This window comes from Uranotaenia lowii, chromosome 2 (assembly GCF_029784155.1).
Source record: "Uranotaenia lowii strain MFRU-FL chromosome 2, ASM2978415v1, whole genome shotgun sequence".
NCBI classification, from domain to species: Eukaryota; Metazoa; Arthropoda; class Insecta; order Diptera; family Culicidae; genus Uranotaenia; species Uranotaenia lowii.
Genome location: NC_073692.1, coordinates 31,404,224 through 31,422,634, shown reverse-complemented (window position 1 = coordinate 31,422,634; position 18,411 = coordinate 31,404,224). Strand labels below are relative to the sequence as shown.

The following is an 18,411-nucleotide window of genomic DNA, read 5'->3' as shown; positions in this document are numbered from 1 at the left end:
GCAAAATACCCTTGGCAATTAGCTTTACTGTTCTCAAGGTTTCAAACATTCTTCTTAGCAAGAAGCTTTTTTCTACTCAAAAAGTTAATCTCTTAACTAAATTCAACGAAATAGCCTCGGTAATGAGCTACTCAAGGTTCCAAACGTTTCTCTTTTTGCTAGCAAAATTCCCTTGGCAATGAGCTATACTCTACTCAAGGTTTCAAATATTCTTCTTGGCAAGGAGCTTTACTCTACTCAAGAAATTTGTCTTTTCATCAGCAACATACCCTTGGCAATGAGCTTTACTCTACTCAAGGTTCCACAAATTCTTCTTGGCAAGGAGCTTTATTCTACTCAAGAAGTTTGTCTTTTTACTAGCAAATAGCCTTGGCAATGAGCTTTACTCTACTCAAGGTTTTAAACATTTTTCTTGGCAAGGAGCTTAACTCTACTCAAGATGTTTAATTCTTCGCTTGAAGTTTCCTGTTGTTACTTGGTAATGAGCCGAACTGTACTCAAGTCGTTAAACATGTTTCTTGGCAAGGAGCTGAACTCTACTCAAGATGTTTAACATTTGATAAATTCATACAAATCAGTAATCATTTCCTTGGCAATGAGCTAAACTCTACTCAAGGTGTTACTGTGCAACGAACTATATGAACATTAAACACATATTTAGATGGTAAGGAGCTCGAGCAAAGTTATTTTTTTTATTATCTTGTTCTTATCTAACAAGTAAATCTCCAAACAAAACTGCAAAGTGAATAACAGATTTTTTTAAAGTGTTGCTAAATTCCGAACGATTCATGTACCAAATACATAACTGTTTGTTTCAGTTTCATTCAATGGTAAGGCCCAAAGTATTTTTGTTTATTTTAGGGAAAATATTGCTTTGTTAACTATAACACCAATACGTACCGTTTCAGCATGATTTGTTCTTTCCTGGCAGGATCGCCAATGTGATATTCGGCATTACACAATATTATAAATCATCGAATTATTATTTACGTGCCATACCACACCTTCACATTTCGTCTCTCCTTATACACTCTAAATCTTAGGAGCTCAACTCACATTAGAATCTATGCACTTAGGGATGCCACAATGGTACATTGGGCTCCAAACTACTTATGCTCGCAAAGTCGAATTCCGATCTTACCATGCTAACGTACTAGCTTTTTATTGCGAAGGGATCTTCCAGTTCTCCAGGAAACCGCCTCACCACTCCAAAAAGTGCAAGTCCGTCTGATACTAGGCTATTTATGTGGTCCTTGAAAGTCAATCCGGAATCCAGTTTAACGCCCAAATCTTGTAAGCTGAAAACTCTGCTTATGTCTTCTCCGCATAGAGAGTAAGTATGTTGGATCGGTGTGAAGCTCCTCCTAAATGATATGACTGCGAATTTTGAGCCGTTCAGTTTCAGTTTTTCTGGTCGTAAAATCTGTGAACGCATTCAAATCACGTTAAAATTTTTGGCAATCATAAATCCTTTTAACAGGCATGTTTAATTTTACACCGGCGGCATAGATAAGCACGAATGCGTCCGAAAGCACTTCTGGTAAGCTGTTCATCAATAGAATGAAGAGAAGGAGTCCCAAGTGACTACCTTGAGGTACTCCTGAAGAAGCTTTATATGGTTCCGAACTAATTGAATTTACCGATACGAATTGTCGCCTGTTCATTAGGTAGGTCTTTATCCAACCCAGAATGTTTCCTCCGATACCTATTTTTTAAGACGCTTCCAAGATTTCATCGATTCCTGCTACGTAAAAGGCTTTTGACATATCAGTGTAAATGCAGTCCACTTGATAACCCTTAAACATTGTAAGACTGGCTGTTAGCCAATCGGTAGAAAGTGCTGAACCCCTAACGATCCCTAGGGTCGGCACGCTTACCACAAATACTATGTTGCAGGGAAGTTAGGGAAGACTAAGGTAAAACTCCTAGGCTTAACAATTAGTGCCCTTTATCGAAGTTGCAGTTTCACCCACCACTTTCTTATCACTATCCAACCTTTTTTCCCGCGGGAACATACTCCTTATTCCTCCTTCGGCGTCGAGCTCGGGTTCGTTGAGGTTGGCTTGGAGGTCAGCTGGTTCTCGCTGAGTGTACCCGGCCCCACCTTGGGTGCTGAACCTGGCACTGTTGGTTCTTCGACGGTAAGCGAAGCGGCGCGTGGCAATGGCGTACCTGATCCCACCTTGGGTGTTGAACCAGGTACAGGTGTAGGTCCCGACGGTGTTACGGTTTTCGGTCGACGTAGTAGGACGTAACGCACGGCGTTTTTAGGCTGAGTTTGATAAGCTCTTAAACTCGGAACAGCGGGGTCCTGTTGAAGTTCAGGAACAATTTAGGAAACGAAGGCTTTGGGCTGCAACAAAATGGTGGATGGTTACCTGTAGTACTTGATTCAAGGCTCTCGACGTGGTTTTGTATCATTCAAACGATATTTGTTCGATGAATGATATTCACAGAACTGAAAAGAGGATCAGCATCCAATTTTTCTTTCAAATTCAGGAAGTCCAAATTGTTTTTGTGTGAACTTTATGAGCTGATGAGTTCGCGAACTATTTAAAAAAAAATGGTTAGTCGTATGATTCTTGACCGGCCTTGAGCCATCCCCGATCGTTGCCCTCGTTCTTCCTTCACCATTTCGCCTTACGTTTTCGCCACTCCGCTCTACGTTTGCGGCTCACTTCTCCTAGAGTCCCTCTGGGGCGGGTTGTCAAACGAACTGTTTCGCCGTGTTGTTCGCTGGGTTAGGGTGGCTTGGTGAATTGCCTCGCCAAGGAGAAACCCTTAACCCCCACGAACACCACTGCAACATTATTTAGTTATTTTACAGCAAGATCACTGCGACCTACTTCGACTGATTAGCAACGCTTACACCATCCAATCCAATACACGAGTAGTGAACTCGCACAAATTCGTTACCACTGACCGTTTCTTAAAGAAACCATGTTGGCAAGGCGAAATCCTGTGTTCGATTATAGGATATAGCCGCTGATAAATTAGCTTTTCAAAAAGTTGCAAATGCTGAGAGTAAAGCCACTCCTCTGTAGTTCTCTGCCAAATGTGTTGATCCATTTTTTATGAATTGGAGTCACTCGTGATAGTTTCCAAATGGATAAAAATAATCCTGCTCGTAGCGATGAATTGAACAATAACATCAAAGGGCGCGCCAATCCATTATGCCTGAACATGATTTTGATACAACCCTGCTTATTCCGGAGGTCGTTTAAACAGCTGATTTCCGGTGTGTTACTGTTTAACTCAAAACTCTGTATGTCGTGAGCTTCGGTTTTCATAATTTTTGTGAAAATAAGAAGCATTTTCCGCGAAAATATCGTGTACAAATAGAATACTACCCCCTTCATTTCGCTGAATCAGTTGGCGAAAATTGGAGAAGTAACCTTTTAGCGGTCCAAAATTTGAAACGGATGTATGGAGAGGAAATCAGAAAATCTGTGGACAAAAGTTTGGACCACCTCAGTTCGAGATGAAAATATGACGAAAATAGAATCTTATTGGAAAAAATGTCATACTGGGATCAACTCATGTACATGTACTCATGTAGTAGCATGTACCCTGCAATGTTGTCACAAATATCAAAACTAAATATTTTAAATATTGTCGAGTATAAATTGTTATTAAGAAAATTGACAAAATTGACAAAATTGACAAAATTGACAAAATTGACAAAATTGACAAAATTGACAAAATTGACAAAATTGACAAAATTGACAAAATTGACAAAATTGACAAAATTGACAAAATTGACAAAATTGACAAAATTGACAAAATTGACAAAATTGACAAAATTGACAAAATTGACAAAATTGACAAAATTGACAAAATTGACAAAATTGACAAAATTGACAAAATTGACAAAATTGACAAAATTGACAAAATTGACAAAATTGACAAAATTGACAAAATTGACAAAATTGACAAAATTGACAAAATTGACAAAATTGACAAAATTGACAAAATTGACAAAATTGACAAAATTGACAAAATTGACAAAATTGACAAAATTGACAAAATTGACAAAATTGACAAAATTGACAAAATTGACCAAATTGACAAAATTGTCAAAATTGACAAAATTGACAAAATTGACCAAATTGACAAAATTGTCAAAATTGACAAAATTAACAAAATTGACAAAATTGACAAAATTGATAAAATTGACAAAATTGACAAAATTGAAAAAATTGACAAAATTGACAAAATTGACAAAATTGACAAAATTGACAAAATTGACAAAATTGACAAAATTGACAAAATTGACAAAATTGACAAAATTGACAAAATTGACAAAATTGACAAATTTGACAAAATTGACTAAATTGATTAAATTAGTCAATTTAATATTGACTAAATTGACAAAATTGACAAAATTGACAAAATTGACAAAATTGACAAAATTGACAAAATTGACAAAATTGACAAAATTGACAAAATTGACAAAATTGACAAAATTGACAAATTTGACAAAATTGACTAAATTGATTAAATTAGTCAATTTAATATTGACTAAATTGACTAAATTGACAAAATTGACAAAATTGACAAAATTGACAAAATTGACCAAATTGACAAAATTGACAAAATTGACAAAATTGACAAAATTGACAAAACTGACAAAATTGACAAAATTGACAAAATTGACAAAATTGACAAAATTGATAAAATTGACAAAATTGACAAAATTGACAAAATTGACAAAATTGACAAAATTGACAAAATTGACAAAATTGACAAAATTGACAAAATTGACAAAATTGACAAAATTGACAAAATTGACAAAATTGATAAAATTGACAAAATTGACAAAATTGACAAAATTGACAAAATTGACAAAATTGACAAAATTGACAAAATTGACAAAATTGACAAAATTGACAAAATTGACAAAATTGACAAAATTGACAAAATTGACAAAATTGACAAAATTGACAAAATTGACTAAATTGACAAAATTGACTAAATTGACTAAGTTGACTAAATTGACTAAATTGACTAAATTGACTAAATTGACTAAATTGACAAAATTGACAATTTAAATATAAAATATTTATCTATAAATGACTATAAAAAAAAGCACTATAACTCTTCATATATAAAAAAAAAAGTTCTTTCACATTAAACAACCACTTTTCTTGTAAATGGTTTTTGGTATAATCATGAAAGCTGTTTGTTTGCGAGCCTCGGAAAAATAGATATTTTAAGATTTTGAAATAAGATTTTTTACTTACAGAAGAAAAAAAATCGAATACACACCAAATTTTGCTTATTGGATACTAAATTAAAAGGCTTTCAAACGTAGAGAACAGTTTTCATGAATTCAAACTATAGACTGAGTTATTGATGATGAAGTGGAAAAGTTCATTGTTGGTCAAATTTACCCCGGTGATCAAAGTTACCCCGTTTTACGGTGCCTTCGATTTTATTTTGATCATTCTATTTAATCCTACTTTGTAAACTATTTCTTTAAACTTTGATTGTAATTTTTGGATCTGATCAGACACCAGTTTATGTAAATAAACAAGGCCATTCAAAACAATTTAAAAAAGTTATATTTTTGAACCTATACAAACAACTCTTACCGACCGTTTAAACAAAAATTGCCGATGTGATCGAAGGCATTTTAATTGCATTTACTGGATGATGTTAAGCTTTAAACTGCAACCATGGTCGTTCTTTCTAGGCATGGCGACCACAAACGGGGTTCATAGATCATTGCTCATGGTGTTCTTAAAGTTCTAGATTGCATTTAATTGAAACTTCTTGTGGAACTACTGTACGTGCACATGCCACCCTTTTGATAACATAATAATCAATAAGTAACGAAACAGATTGCCTCAACAAAGGTGTTCACAAAGTGCCGGGTGCCGGTGCCAAATTGAGAGTTTTCTGCGATATCAGATGACCGGGTAGCGGAGCCAAATGGATCGAAACTCGGTTGGCCGCCAGGTAAGAAGCGGAAGCCAGTGGAATGCCCTAGCCTTGACTCAAAGCTATCGGAGAGCCGAGATCGGACAGGGCAAGAGCGTCAGGAAAATGCTAGAGGCTCGATGGGATGGCTGAATTTGCAATCAATCCAAGGAAACAATCAATTTATTGACCGAATAGGTTCTATTGACAAAATTTTTTAAGGCTGATTGAAATTTCTTCCAATTTGATGAGGTATTTTCTATCCAATTTGATGACAAACAAACACAACAACAAAAATAACGAAAAGTTTTGTAAATTTTCAATTATATCACATCTATTCCAACTTCGGCAAAATAATTTACAACATCAGGTCCAAAAAAGTTTCGACAGCTTCAGCACTGCTTTTTACAGAGTTCCTGGGGCGGGCTGCAGGTTCAGGGACTGCTGGGAGACGGCATGTCCCTGGAGGGGGGCATCATGGACGGCTCCACGGTTGGCGGCCACATAACGAGCTTCACGCTGGGCAACGACGGCCACTGGAGCTGGGGCAGCGTAGGTGGCATAGGCAGTTGGGACCACGGAAGCTTGGGCGGCGTAAGAGATTGGGGCGTATCCTCCATATCCGTATCCGGCGTAGGCCAATGGGTATCCGTATCCGTGGTTTTGCTGGACAACGGTTGGAGCAACGCTGTAAGCCAGAGGAGCGGAGTAAGCCAACGGGTAATAGGTTCCCTCAACGGCGGCCACGGCCAGGACCATCATGACTACAGCTGCGATGCACTAAAGGATAAAAATAATTTTTCATTAAAAAAGTTGCTATTAACTTGGAACAGTAGAAGAAACTACCTTCATGATTGCTGATTGGTTTGGAGCTGGGAAACGAATGTTTCAAAATTGGAGTAAGTTCTGGAATGATACGGAAAACAGGGAATAAACCTCAATATATACTCCACGCAAAAGATCATGCAAACTAAACAAAAGAACAACGAAACCGAACCAGAACTTGCGGAACAACTATCAATGAACTGAGTTGATCCATTTTTTTTTGTATCGCATCACATTGCCGTTGTATGGTTCACTAACCAGAGAATATCATAATTGCGCTAGGCTGATTTTGGAAAATTGAAAACGTGTTCTGGTTTCTTCACCGGCCGGTCATTTTTTATGACATTTCCTTTGTCAAGTCAGAACGATGAGTGGGACAGGACAAGATACTGGAACGAAAAATGATGCAATCAAATACCAGCTTTCAGATTTGGGTGCGATGGGTGGAGAGAACCTAATCGCGTGTACTCTTTACTTATACCTAATCATCCATTCTTTCATTCTTTGAGGGATAAGACCACGCACGTTCTTGAGGTAGCTCGATCATATTCAGTATATAAACCGATTACTGTTGAATCCAGAATCATTCCAGAACTTAACTCATTCAGAAACATTTGTTTCCAAACTCCAAACAATCAGCAATCATGAAGGTAGTGTTCACTACTCTGCTTAGTTAATAGAATATTTTTTAACGAAAAATTGTTTTAATTCTTCAGTGCATCGCAGCTGTAGTCATGATGGTCCTGGCGGTAGCCGCCGTTGAGGGGACCTACTACCCGCTGGCTTACTCCGCTCCTCTGGCCTACAGCGTTGCTCCAACCGTTGTCCAGCAAAACCACGGATACGGATACCCATTGGCCTACTCCGGATACGGATATGGAGGATACGCTCCGATTTCCTATGCTTCCCAGGCTTCCGTTGTCCCAACTGCCTATGCCGCCTACGCCGCCCCAGCTCCAGTGGCCGTCGTTGCCCAGCGTGAAGCTCGTTATGTGGCCGCCAACCGTGGAGCCGTCCATGATGCCCCTCTCCAGGGACATGCCGTCTCCCAGCAGTCCCTGAACCTGCAACCCGCCCCAGGAACTCTGTAAAAATGAGTGCTGAATGCTGTCGAAGCTTATTTGGACCTGATGTTGTAAAATTTGAATTTGAAGTTGTAATAAATGTGATATTTATTGAAATTTGCAAAATAGTCTTTAATTTGAATTTATTGGCTGTAATTCTGTAAAATTCAAGTAGTTGTGCTTATTTGCAGTATAAATGTGTATAACTGTATTTCCAACACGACTTCTTCCTCATTGTCATTAACACTTATTTCGCTCAACTAACAAAATGAAAAAATTAAAAAGTTACAAAATCCTGACCTATGTACATTCATTACTCGCTCCTGATCACGATCTCAATTCCGATAAATTCTGATCCCAATATTCATCCATATTTTGATCCTGATCTAGAACCAGTTAAAATAATATGACTCAGGTCTAGAACATTGCCTGAATCTTATTTGAAATATGACCCTGATCTGCAACATTTCTGATCCTGAACCCAATCTCGATGCTGATACTAAACCTTATCCTGTTATCGGTTCCGATACATATTCTAACCCTGATGCTGTCCAAAATCTTATTCCGTTTCTGATCTTAAGACTCTGATTCTTATCAAAATTATGTCCAGATCTCGTTTCTTATCTTGATTCTAATCCGATATCCGAGATTTGATCCTGTTGATACTTACGGTTTCGGAACCTGCAGCAGAACCGCTCTTCCAGATCGGGCCGATCCATTAGCGGATGTTATGGTTTCACCGCGACGAAACCAAACCACATTGCTGCCGATTGCAGCAGAACCAAAACAATATATGTTTTGGTTCCTCTTGCTATTTCCAATTCGCAATCGAGAACAATAGATCGATAATTGCTGATGACAGGTGATGATGGTAAACACGGTACAAATGTTTACATCATCACACTGTTAGGCGGGAATACTCGTATTGGGTTTGTGGTGACACAACAGTGTTGCCAGATATTCTGGGTAAGAATATCAAAGTACTCATTAAGAAATGAGTACTTTCCCGGTTAGGGAATATAAGAAGTGGAAAGTGACAATTAGCTATCGCTAATTAATATAGTTGTATTCTACTGACCTCATAGACGAAACAAGAATAAAGATAACTCTATTCCACCACTGAAACCTGCGTTTTCAACATCCCAATTATTTCACTTATTTACAAAGTTTTCCGTCCCACGACATAACTTGATGAACATAATTTCCACAACTCACTCGGTCCATGTCAACCGTTGTCCAATTTCTCGGACATCCCACATTCGCCAGATCACGCTCCACTTGGTCTAACCACCTCTCTCGTAGCTCGTTGTCCTGGACAGCGTATCCATCCAGCCTTCGTCTCCTTCTGGATACTGGATTCGCCGTAGAGTCACGCGAACTCGGGATTCATCCTTCGCCTCCACACTCCGTTCTCCTGCCCGTCGCCAAAGATGGTTCTCAACACTCCGAGTGTGCGCAGTTCCTCCTAGAGCAATATCCATTTCTCGTGCCCGTAGAGATCAACCGGTCTAATGAGCTTCATGTACAGGTTACAATTCATGCGAGGGCTAAGTCTTCTCGATCGCAGTTGCCTGTGGAGTCCATAGTGTGCACGATTTCCGCTGACCATTCGCCGCTAGATCTCAGTGTCATTGTCTGCGGTCACTAGTGAGCCGAGTTAGACGAAGTCTTCGACTATCTCCAGCTCGTCGCCGTCGATCGTGACCTTGTTTTTACTGGACAAGCGGGTTCGGATGGTCTTGGATTCGCAGCCCAGCGTACACTTCGTCATGGACGTACTAATCATCAATCCTATTCTTCGCCTTTCGGTTTTTGGTAGATCTCCTCCACCGCCGCAGATGATCTGCCGACTATATCAATGTCGTTGGCAAAGCAGATAAGTTGACATCATCTGTTGAAAATCGTGCCCCGTATTCCGTCGAATAACACCTTCTAGCGCCACGTTGAACATCATACACATCGCCTTGTCGAAGCCCACTGCGCGATTCGAATGAACTCGACAATTCACCCGAATTCCGCACAAGGTACTGCGTTTCCACCACCGTTGCCTTGATCAGTCTAATTAGCTTCCCGGAAAACCCATTCTCTTCTGTAGTTCCCACTGCTCGTCACGGTCGATCATGTCATATGCGGCTTTGAAGGGCGGCGTTAGGAGTGGCTTCTCTACGTCGTTGGCTACGCCGGCGATGTATCAATCCCTACCGCCTTGCTCTCCTGCATGTATGCCGTTCAGGTCTTCATCGAAGTGTTGCTTCCACCTTTTGATTACCTCACAATTGTCCGTCAGGATGCTTCCGTTCTTATTCCGCCACATTTCAGCTTGCCGCACGAAGCCTTTGCAGGATGTGTTGAGTTTCAGATAGAACTTTCGTGTTTCCTGGGAACGATGCCACTGATTCAGCTCCTCGAGCTCCTCCTCTTCGAGACGGCACTTTTTCTCCTGGAAAATTCGGACTCGTGCCCTTTCTGATTCCGATCCTTTATCTGAACCTGTAACCAATCTCGCTCTAGATCCTGATCATGATTCTGGTGATAAAGCATAGATCATCTTAAATCTGGAGGGCAGTTGGGTGGGTTGATGTCTTTTTCGACAAAATCTACCTCGTTGTCCCGATACCACTGTAGTACCTCTTTGCTGTAGTGGCAGCTTGCCAAATCTGACCAAAACGTTACTGGTCCAGAGGAATACGTTTTCTCAGGCACTCCTCTTGTACATTTTGAAGTCCATGGTCTTGTTTGTCGCAAAAACCGGAATTTTTCGTCCGCAGCTGCAAATACCTTGCCAGATCACTTTCTTGCAAACTTATTGACTCTACTTCATTAGAACCATGTTGTATAACTTTCGGGCACGTCCTTAGGCTACCTTTTTCTGCTTCAATGTCCGGTTTGCTTGCTTACTGGCCCGATAATATCGTATTCCTTCGCGCAGACGAATCCTTCTGACGGTGCACCGGTTCGCATTGAATTTCTTGGTGATGAACCTAAAAAAATTCTCGTGAGATTAAACCATTTTTTTGGATTTATTTCTGATTTCAACTGTACATTTTAAACATAATCACATTAAGCTAACCATATCAATATATATAAAAATTTATTTCTGTCTTTCTGTCTGTCTATCTGTTCGCTATATATTCGAAAACTACTGAACCGATTTGCATGAAACTTGGCATATGAGGGTATTGGAGGCCGGGAAAGGTTCCTATAATAGTTTGGGACCCCTCCCTTGGAATGGGGCGGGTCTCTCATATAATAGAAATAAGTCTTCATAACTCGAAAACTGATCAAGCAAATCAAACCAAACTTGGAATGTTTGGTTACTAGGGTACGAGGAATGTTTCGAAGAATTTTTGTTACTTCTTCTTCCTTCCAGTGAGGAGATAGGAAGGGGGAGGGGGCCTACCAATCTTCTGAAAATCAATCAAAACAAACACTCAGGATGCGTTTCCTGTTGGAAACATTCTGATTGTATAATGGGATAGCGCCTCTCGCAACTGCTTCGCCTGGCTGGTATGCAATCTCGATCAGCGCTCCTATCAGCTATGCAAACCGAGTCGCATCATTCAGAATAATCGGTTTAGCAAACATCGCATATCGGAGATCAGTGAGATACAAATTGATCCATTCTGAATGTAGCTCACTCAGTATCTGCCTGAATTATATGAAATTCAGAATTATTTTTTGCAGGACGAGAAAAATCAAACAGTTGTGCGGAACACCATAAATTCTCAGTAGTTTTAACGTGACGGACAACAGTTTAATAAGAGAACTTGTAAAAATTGAAAAACACGGCGAAAGTGAACATTTTTCCCTTACAAACGCAACTACAATTTGATTTTGATCATACTGATGTTAAAAAACGTTATGACAACAAATAAATTTATTAATTTGCTATATATCAAATCAAACAAAATACGCTAATGATCGGCTTCATGTATCACACACTCACTGCCTGATCCATTCACTCCTGATCGAAACCAACAAGATTCGCCATATGCATTGCGCATTGGTGAGATTCCAATTTGATGATGGTGCTGCACTGTTTTGACAGCAAGCATCGTGCGAGGTGATCTGTATTTTAGCGATGAATTGAACGATCGATGATCGGGTAGGTCCAGTAGCAATCAATAACGAAACCCGTCCGCTGTACGTTCAGGTGCGAAGTGCAATCAGAAACATTCATTGAAAATGAATGATATTCGGAACACTGGGGCCTACCTTACAATTTTTTACATAACTGGAGAACTAATCAAGATAATGGAACCAAATTTAACATGAGAGGGTAGGGGAATACGAGAAATGGCTCTATGGTTAATGGTTATCTCAGACCCCTCCCTGTTTTCAGTGGAGATACAGGAAGAAAGGAGGGGGGCTTTCATACCTTTTGTTTTGCATAACTTGAAAACTGTGTTAACAGTTTATCACCGCTGGTTTATGATTTTAATTTAATGATTAATGGCATTTCGGTGAACTATACATTCTAATAGGAAGAATTTCAAATGAAAGTAATGAAAATTTTATGAAATGAATTTGCGGCTTTATCGGTGAGGGTTAAAGAGTTGAAATGAAAGACGGATAGAAGATCAGAAGAAAATTCTAAGGTGGTGAAAAGAGCGAAGAGCATTTGAAATAGAAGCTTGACCACATGCTAAATTCTTTGTCCCACATCAATTAACTGTATTGAAGAAGTAGTACCCAATAGAGAAGGCACTACATTTTTCTGATTTCTGACCGTTGACCGTATGCGACAACTCAATCCAGTTGGAACATCCGCACAAAACGAAAATAAGAAATCTACCTAGCCATCGATGGAACGATATCGCACAATAGAAGACTTAACAGAGCAACCACATGCTAAATTTTTTGTCCGTTCGGCACATGTGCACACTCACATGGCGGTCGAACCATCCAGAATTAACTGTATCGAAAAATGTAGTGCCTTCTCTATTGGGTACTACTTCTTCAATACAGTTAATTGATGTGGGACAAAGAATTTAGCATGTGGTCAAGCTTCTATTTCAAATGCTCTTCGCTCTTTTCACCACCTTAGAATTTTTGTTCTGATCTTCTATCCGTCTTTCATTTCAACTCTTTAACCCTCACCGATAAAGCCGCAAATTCATTTCATAAAACAAATTCACGGTGATTTCTCCTCTTAAAAAAAAAAAAAAAGTAATGAAAATTATAGACGGATAGATTAGATTAGGAAGCATGAAAGGTGTTGAAAATGAGCCAAGAGCGTGATTTGAGAAAACTTCTTGCCGCACAAGACCATTTGTCCCACATCGTATTATTGTCTAGAAGAAGCAAAGTCGATAGGCTGACTTTGCATTGATCTATACAATGATACATGGATGGATTAAAGCACGTGTTTTTCGTACCCCGATTGCACAAAAGGAAATGTACGGCCGGCTCAAATGAAATTTTCTATTGCGAGAGCTGGTTCGATCGATGTGTAAGCTGTTTTCGGGTGTTCGTTGTTTGCACGGCAGCGCTACTACTTTTTATTGTTTCACATATTTGAGTAACCGTCAACGTCCCTACTTCTTAAGCCATGCACATCAATTAGTGAACTGCATTTTTATTTCCCTATATTTTTCCCCCCTTTTCTTTGCCAATTGATTTTGTGTTAACAGTTTATCACCGCTGGTTTATGATTTTAATTTAATGATTCTAGACAATAATTCTAGACAATAATACGATGTGGGACAAATGGTCTTGTGCGGCAAGAAGTTTTCTCAAATCACGCTCTTGGCTCATTTTCAACACCTTTCATGCTTCCTAATCTAATCTATCCGTCTATAATTTTCATTTCTTTCATTTGAAATTCTTCCTATTAGAATGTATAGTTCACCGAAATGCCATTAATCATTAAATCAAAAACTTGAAAACTATCCGAGCAAATGGAAACAAATTTGACTTGAAAAATGTTTCTTTGATATTTTGAGAACCCTCCGTTCTTCCAGCCGGAAAATCGTACGGGAGGAGGGTGCTCCCTTACAATTTTTAACATCACTTGGGAACTTACTCAGCAAATGGAACGAAATTTGGCTTGGGAGGGTATTAGACCACAATGAATGTTTCTGTGAATATTTGGTGCTACTGCCTCCATCCAGTGGGGTGATAGGTAGAAGGGGAAGAAGAGAGGGAGGCTTCTTCACATTTTTTTTCGCATAACTCGTGAACTTATCGAGCAAATTGAAACAACTCTGACATGGGAAAGTATTTGGATACGTAAAGTTATTTGTTTATTTGAGACTTCTTTCTCCTTCAATTGAGGATAAAATTAGGGACGACGAGAGTTCACATACGAAAGTTTTGCGTGAACTAAGAACTTATCTAACAAATGGAACCAAATATGGCATGGGAACAATCATAAAATCGTGCAAATGGAACAGAATTTGGCATGAGGATGTATTTGAATGCACGGAATGTTTGATCTTGATCCCCTCTTTCCATGTAGGGGATAGGTAGGAATAGGAGCTCCGATACTAATTTCATAGCAAAATTCGACAACTAATGAAGCAAATGAAACCAAATTTGGCATGAAACGGTATTCGAGCACAAGAAATGTTTTTCCATTGGTTTAGCAGTTCTCCCTCCATTCAGTGGAACGATAAAAAGTGGGAAGAGGGTCACTCATACAGTTTTAAATATTTCGATAACCAATCGAGAAATTGGAACCAAATTTGCATGGAAGCATGTATGTGTACGGGTAATATTTCTTCGATGGTTTGAGACCCTTTTTTGCCAGAGGGAAATATAAAGTGGGAAGAGGGTAACCAAATTTTTGAATAACTCGAGAACTTGCCGAGAATGGAGTCATATGTATATGACATGAGATCGTATTTGTTTACAAGAAGTGTTTTCCGATATTATGAGACCCCCTTTTCTTCCATTAAGGATATAGGAATTGGGAAGGGGGTCACTCTCGAAATTTGAATAATAATTCGAAAACGAATAGGTAAAATATGTGTCCCGTATCTTAATGGTTTTTCAAAAAATGTTTCTATGATGTTTGAGATCCTCTCCACATTAAAAAAAGACCAATAATTCCATATATAAAAAAAAACATTTTTGGCACAAGTTATAAACTAATGAAGTAAAAAAATCCAGAGTCATAAAAAAGATTAAAACAGGGATTTTTAAAAAAAATTAAGATTTCAAAATTGTCAAAGTTGCAATTTTATTTTGAAAAACATTTGAATTTTTTTTAAATTGAATAGAAAATACTGTGCAAATAAATTAAAAGTAAAATATCTAAGTATCACAAATTTCAATAATATTTTGAAGGTGTAGCAAAGCACACCGGGTCAGCTAGTATAATCATAAAAAGTGTTCAGAAGCCAAAAATTCAGAAGTCAAATCAGAGAATTAGAGGTTGAGAGTTCTTATACCAATTTCGCTTTTTGGTTCATAATTAGAAGAAATTATTTTCTGAACTTAGATAAAAAAAAAGTCGTTTTCCTATTCGGTATTCAGATTTGTATGTAAAGTTCAAAAGGCAGGATTTAGATCGGAAATTGAAATTAAATATTCATAAATGCCAAAATACGGGCATTTTATATGGAACTCCACATCGTCGTATGGAAATCCGGGATGAAAATTCAAAAAAAGAGAGAAAAGGCTGTTTTCAGGAAAATTTGCATGCACAAAACCTTATTAGGACTTGAAGATCACATTTATTCCAATTTAAAACACCAAACATTTCATTCCAACTAATTTTCAACAGTATCAGCACTCCTTTTTACAGAGTTCCTGGGGCGGGCTGCAGGTTCAGGGACTGCTGGGAGACGGCATGTCCCTGGAGGGGGGCATCATGGACGGCTCCACGGTTGGCGGCCACATAACGAGCTTCCCGCTGGGCAACAACGGCCACTGGAGCTGGGGCAGCGTAGGCAGCATAGGCAGTTGGGACCACAGAAGCCTGGGCAGCATAGGAGATTGGGGCGTATCCTCCATATCCGTATCCGGAGTAGGCCAATGGGTATCCGTATCCGTGGTTTTGCTGGACAACAGTTGGAGCAACGCTATAGGCTAGAGGAGCAGAGTAAGCCAACGGGTAGTAGGTTCCCTCAACGGCGGCCACGGCCAGGACCATCATGACTACAGCTGCGATGCACTGAAGATAAAAGATTTTTTTGATTTAGAATTTTACATTAAGAAATGGAAATCATTCAGAAACTACCTTCATGATTGCTGATTGGATTGGAGATTGGGAAACGAGTGTTTCAAATTGAAGTTGATTCGGAATTGATACTGAGGATTCAGGATCCCAACTTTTATATACCTTCGGATATCATTAATCGCAAGAAGTTAAAAATTTTACACGGATGAATGAACTAAACAGGAGCATACAGGTGATCAAATTTTCATACCAATGCCACTTGACATTTTTGAGTTCAGAGTTACTCCTGATATGGTTCGATAATCAAGCAATGAAATTATTCCGCGTGGTTAGTTCCAATCCAGCAAGAACCTGTTGTTCTTTTTTATCTATGAGTCGTTTCCAGTTTTGAAGTCATACGACTGTTGGACACTGGAACCAGATAATAGATGCAACTCTTGATTGAAAAAAAAAACAATCGATTTTTTATGTCTTGCTAACTACAATCAATGACTGTAGAGGATGATCATTAGACCAGCACGTGAACAGCTGTCGAGAACTAAAACTAGATTAGTGCTCCAGATCCAGAATGGTTTTTTGACCCCCAATATACTTTTGATTTCTATATTGCTGGAGTAAATGTATGTCACATTAAAAGCTTTCAATTTGGTAAAGTGGGTATATAAACTGACATATAGAAAAATCAAAATCATTCTAGAATTTACTTCAGTTTTGAAACACTCGTTTCCCAACATCCCAACAATCAGCAATCATGAAGGTGAATTTCAAATTATTTCCATTTTTAATCTAAAATTTTCATTAAACAAATCTTTCATCTCCAGTGCATCGCAGCTGTAGTCATGATGGTCCTGGCCGTGGCCGCCGTTGAGGGAACCTACTACCCGTTGGCGTATTCCGCTCCTCTGGCCTACAGCGTTGCTCCAACCGTTGTCCAGCAAAACGGATACGGATACCCATTGGCCTACTCCGGATACGGATATGGAGGATACGCCCCAATCTCTTATGCTGCCCAGGCTTCCGTGGTCCCAACTGCCTATGCCGCCTACGCTGCCCCAGCTCCAGTGGCCGTCGTTGCCCAACGTGAAGCTCGTTATGTGGCCGCCAACCGTGGAGCCGTCCATGATGCCCCCCTCCAAGGACATGCCGTCTCCCAGCAGTCCCTGAACCTGCAGCCCGCCCCAGGAACTCTGTAAAAAGCAGTGCTGAAAGCTGTTGACTAAACTCTTTCGGACCTGAAGCTGAAAGTTATGATTATTGGAGTTGAAATATATGTTTTTAAAATGTATTCTAGCAGCTGCTACGTCTTATTAGTATTTTCGTTGATTTTAAGAAGTAATGTCGTTCCTTTCGTTTCAAAATTTTAGAAAAGGTTTTTTTATACGTGGCTAGATTTTTTTTTCTTTGCGTAAATTTAACAAGTAGGTTGAGGTTGACAGATTGCCCGGCTTGCCCGGATATTAAAATCAAAATTTATTAAAAGTCCGGCCCAAGCCGGTTCCCCGGATTTAATTGAAAAAAGCCCGGTTTTTTCCCCGATTTATTAACTTTATTTGCTAAATAAAAAAAAAACTCCGTTGTAATTTTTCTTTTATTCATGCCTCCAACACGAAATTTTTTGAGCAAGTTTTTTTTTAAAATAACCATGAAAAGTTTGTTTGCAAGCCTCAAATACGATTTAAAATCTGCTGAATAGTTTTTCTGAAAAAAAATTTTTTTTTTTTTGGTTTTTGTTGAGTAATTCTTCGGTTTTGACAAAATTTGCTCGGATATTGCCCGGATATTCGTTCGACAATTTTTAAAAAATACCCCCGGATTTAGCCAGGTTTTAAGATAGAACAGTCCGGCCCGGATACGTGCTGAAAAACTCAGGCAACCTTGAGCTAGAGTCTTTCTTCCTATTAATCTAGCGAGGCTTTTATGCCTTCATGTTATAAATTAAATCTTTTGAAGCATTCCACGTTTTTTCAACTCTTATCCGAAATAGTGCGTCATTTTTTTAGCCCATCATTTTCTCTTGTATGCATAATTTCTCTTTTTAAAGTAGCTTATGAAAGCTAATTTAGCTTTTGATCAATTTTTTTTCGAATCAGTATGTTGTTGATGATTTAATCTTTTTGTCGGTCATTTGTGCGTTGTTTCTGTGCCATGATAGTTTTTGGGGATAAATTTGGTGTTTGTTTGGATCATTTTAAAGCCAATTTTGGACCATTTTTGGGTCATCTTTGGGTTTCTTTTGGGTAACTTTCAGGCACTGGCTGGCACATAAATCCTTAACCACTTTGCTTTTGCCGCTTAGTTTTTAATCTATGCCAGAAAATATTGGATCACAATAATCACTGTCAATTCACTAGGTCAACTTTGCGTTACTTTATTTTTGACTCTTTCATAGTTACATAAATTCAGGGTGAAATTTATTTCTGGGACAAGGCTCCAGATTTTACTTTTCGGATTATTCTTGTGGCAATTGAATAACAG

The 18,411-nt window shown here is 38.8% G+C and overlaps 4 protein-coding genes across 4 annotated transcripts; 2 read left to right on the top strand and 2 right to left on the bottom strand.

Annotated features, from left to right (window-relative positions):
- Positions 1 to 6,229: 6,229 nt before the first annotated feature.
- LOC129745036 (adult cuticle protein 1-like) lies at positions 6,230 to 6,831 on the bottom strand. Its single transcript, XM_055737859.1, has 2 exons — positions 6,769 to 6,831; positions 6,230 to 6,702 (listed from the first exon to the last, which is right to left on the bottom strand). Exons 1-2 carry the CDS (start codon positions 6,772 to 6,774, stop codon positions 6,328 to 6,330), a joined length of 381 nt encoding a protein of 126 aa, XP_055593834.1. The 5' UTR covers positions 6,775 to 6,831; the 3' UTR covers positions 6,230 to 6,327.
- A 426-nt stretch (positions 6,832 to 7,257) lies between these two features.
- Positions 7,258 to 7,937, top strand: LOC129745037 (adult cuticle protein 1-like). The gene is made up of 2 exons (XM_055737860.1): positions 7,258 to 7,397; positions 7,464 to 7,937. Exons 1-2 carry the CDS (start codon positions 7,392 to 7,394, stop codon positions 7,836 to 7,838), a joined length of 381 nt encoding a protein of 126 aa, XP_055593835.1. The 5' UTR covers positions 7,258 to 7,391; the 3' UTR covers positions 7,839 to 7,937.
- Positions 7,938 to 15,490: 7,553 nt separating this feature from the next.
- LOC129745039 (adult cuticle protein 1-like) lies at positions 15,491 to 16,054 on the bottom strand. The gene is made up of 2 exons (XM_055737862.1): positions 15,997 to 16,054; positions 15,491 to 15,930 (listed from the first exon to the last, which is right to left on the bottom strand). Exons 1-2 carry the CDS (start codon positions 16,000 to 16,002, stop codon positions 15,556 to 15,558), a joined length of 381 nt encoding a protein of 126 aa, XP_055593837.1. The 5' UTR covers positions 16,003 to 16,054; the 3' UTR covers positions 15,491 to 15,555.
- A 618-nt stretch (positions 16,055 to 16,672) lies between these two features.
- Positions 16,673 to 17,130, top strand: LOC129745040 (adult cuticle protein 1-like). The gene is made up of 2 exons (XM_055737863.1): positions 16,673 to 16,693; positions 16,758 to 17,130. The coding sequence occupies exons 1-2, from the start codon at positions 16,688 to 16,690 to the stop codon at positions 17,127 to 17,129; spliced, it is 378 nt and encodes a 125-aa protein (XP_055593838.1). The 5' UTR covers positions 16,673 to 16,687; the 3' UTR covers position 17,130.
- The last annotated feature ends 1,281 nt before the right edge of the window (positions 17,131 to 18,411 follow it).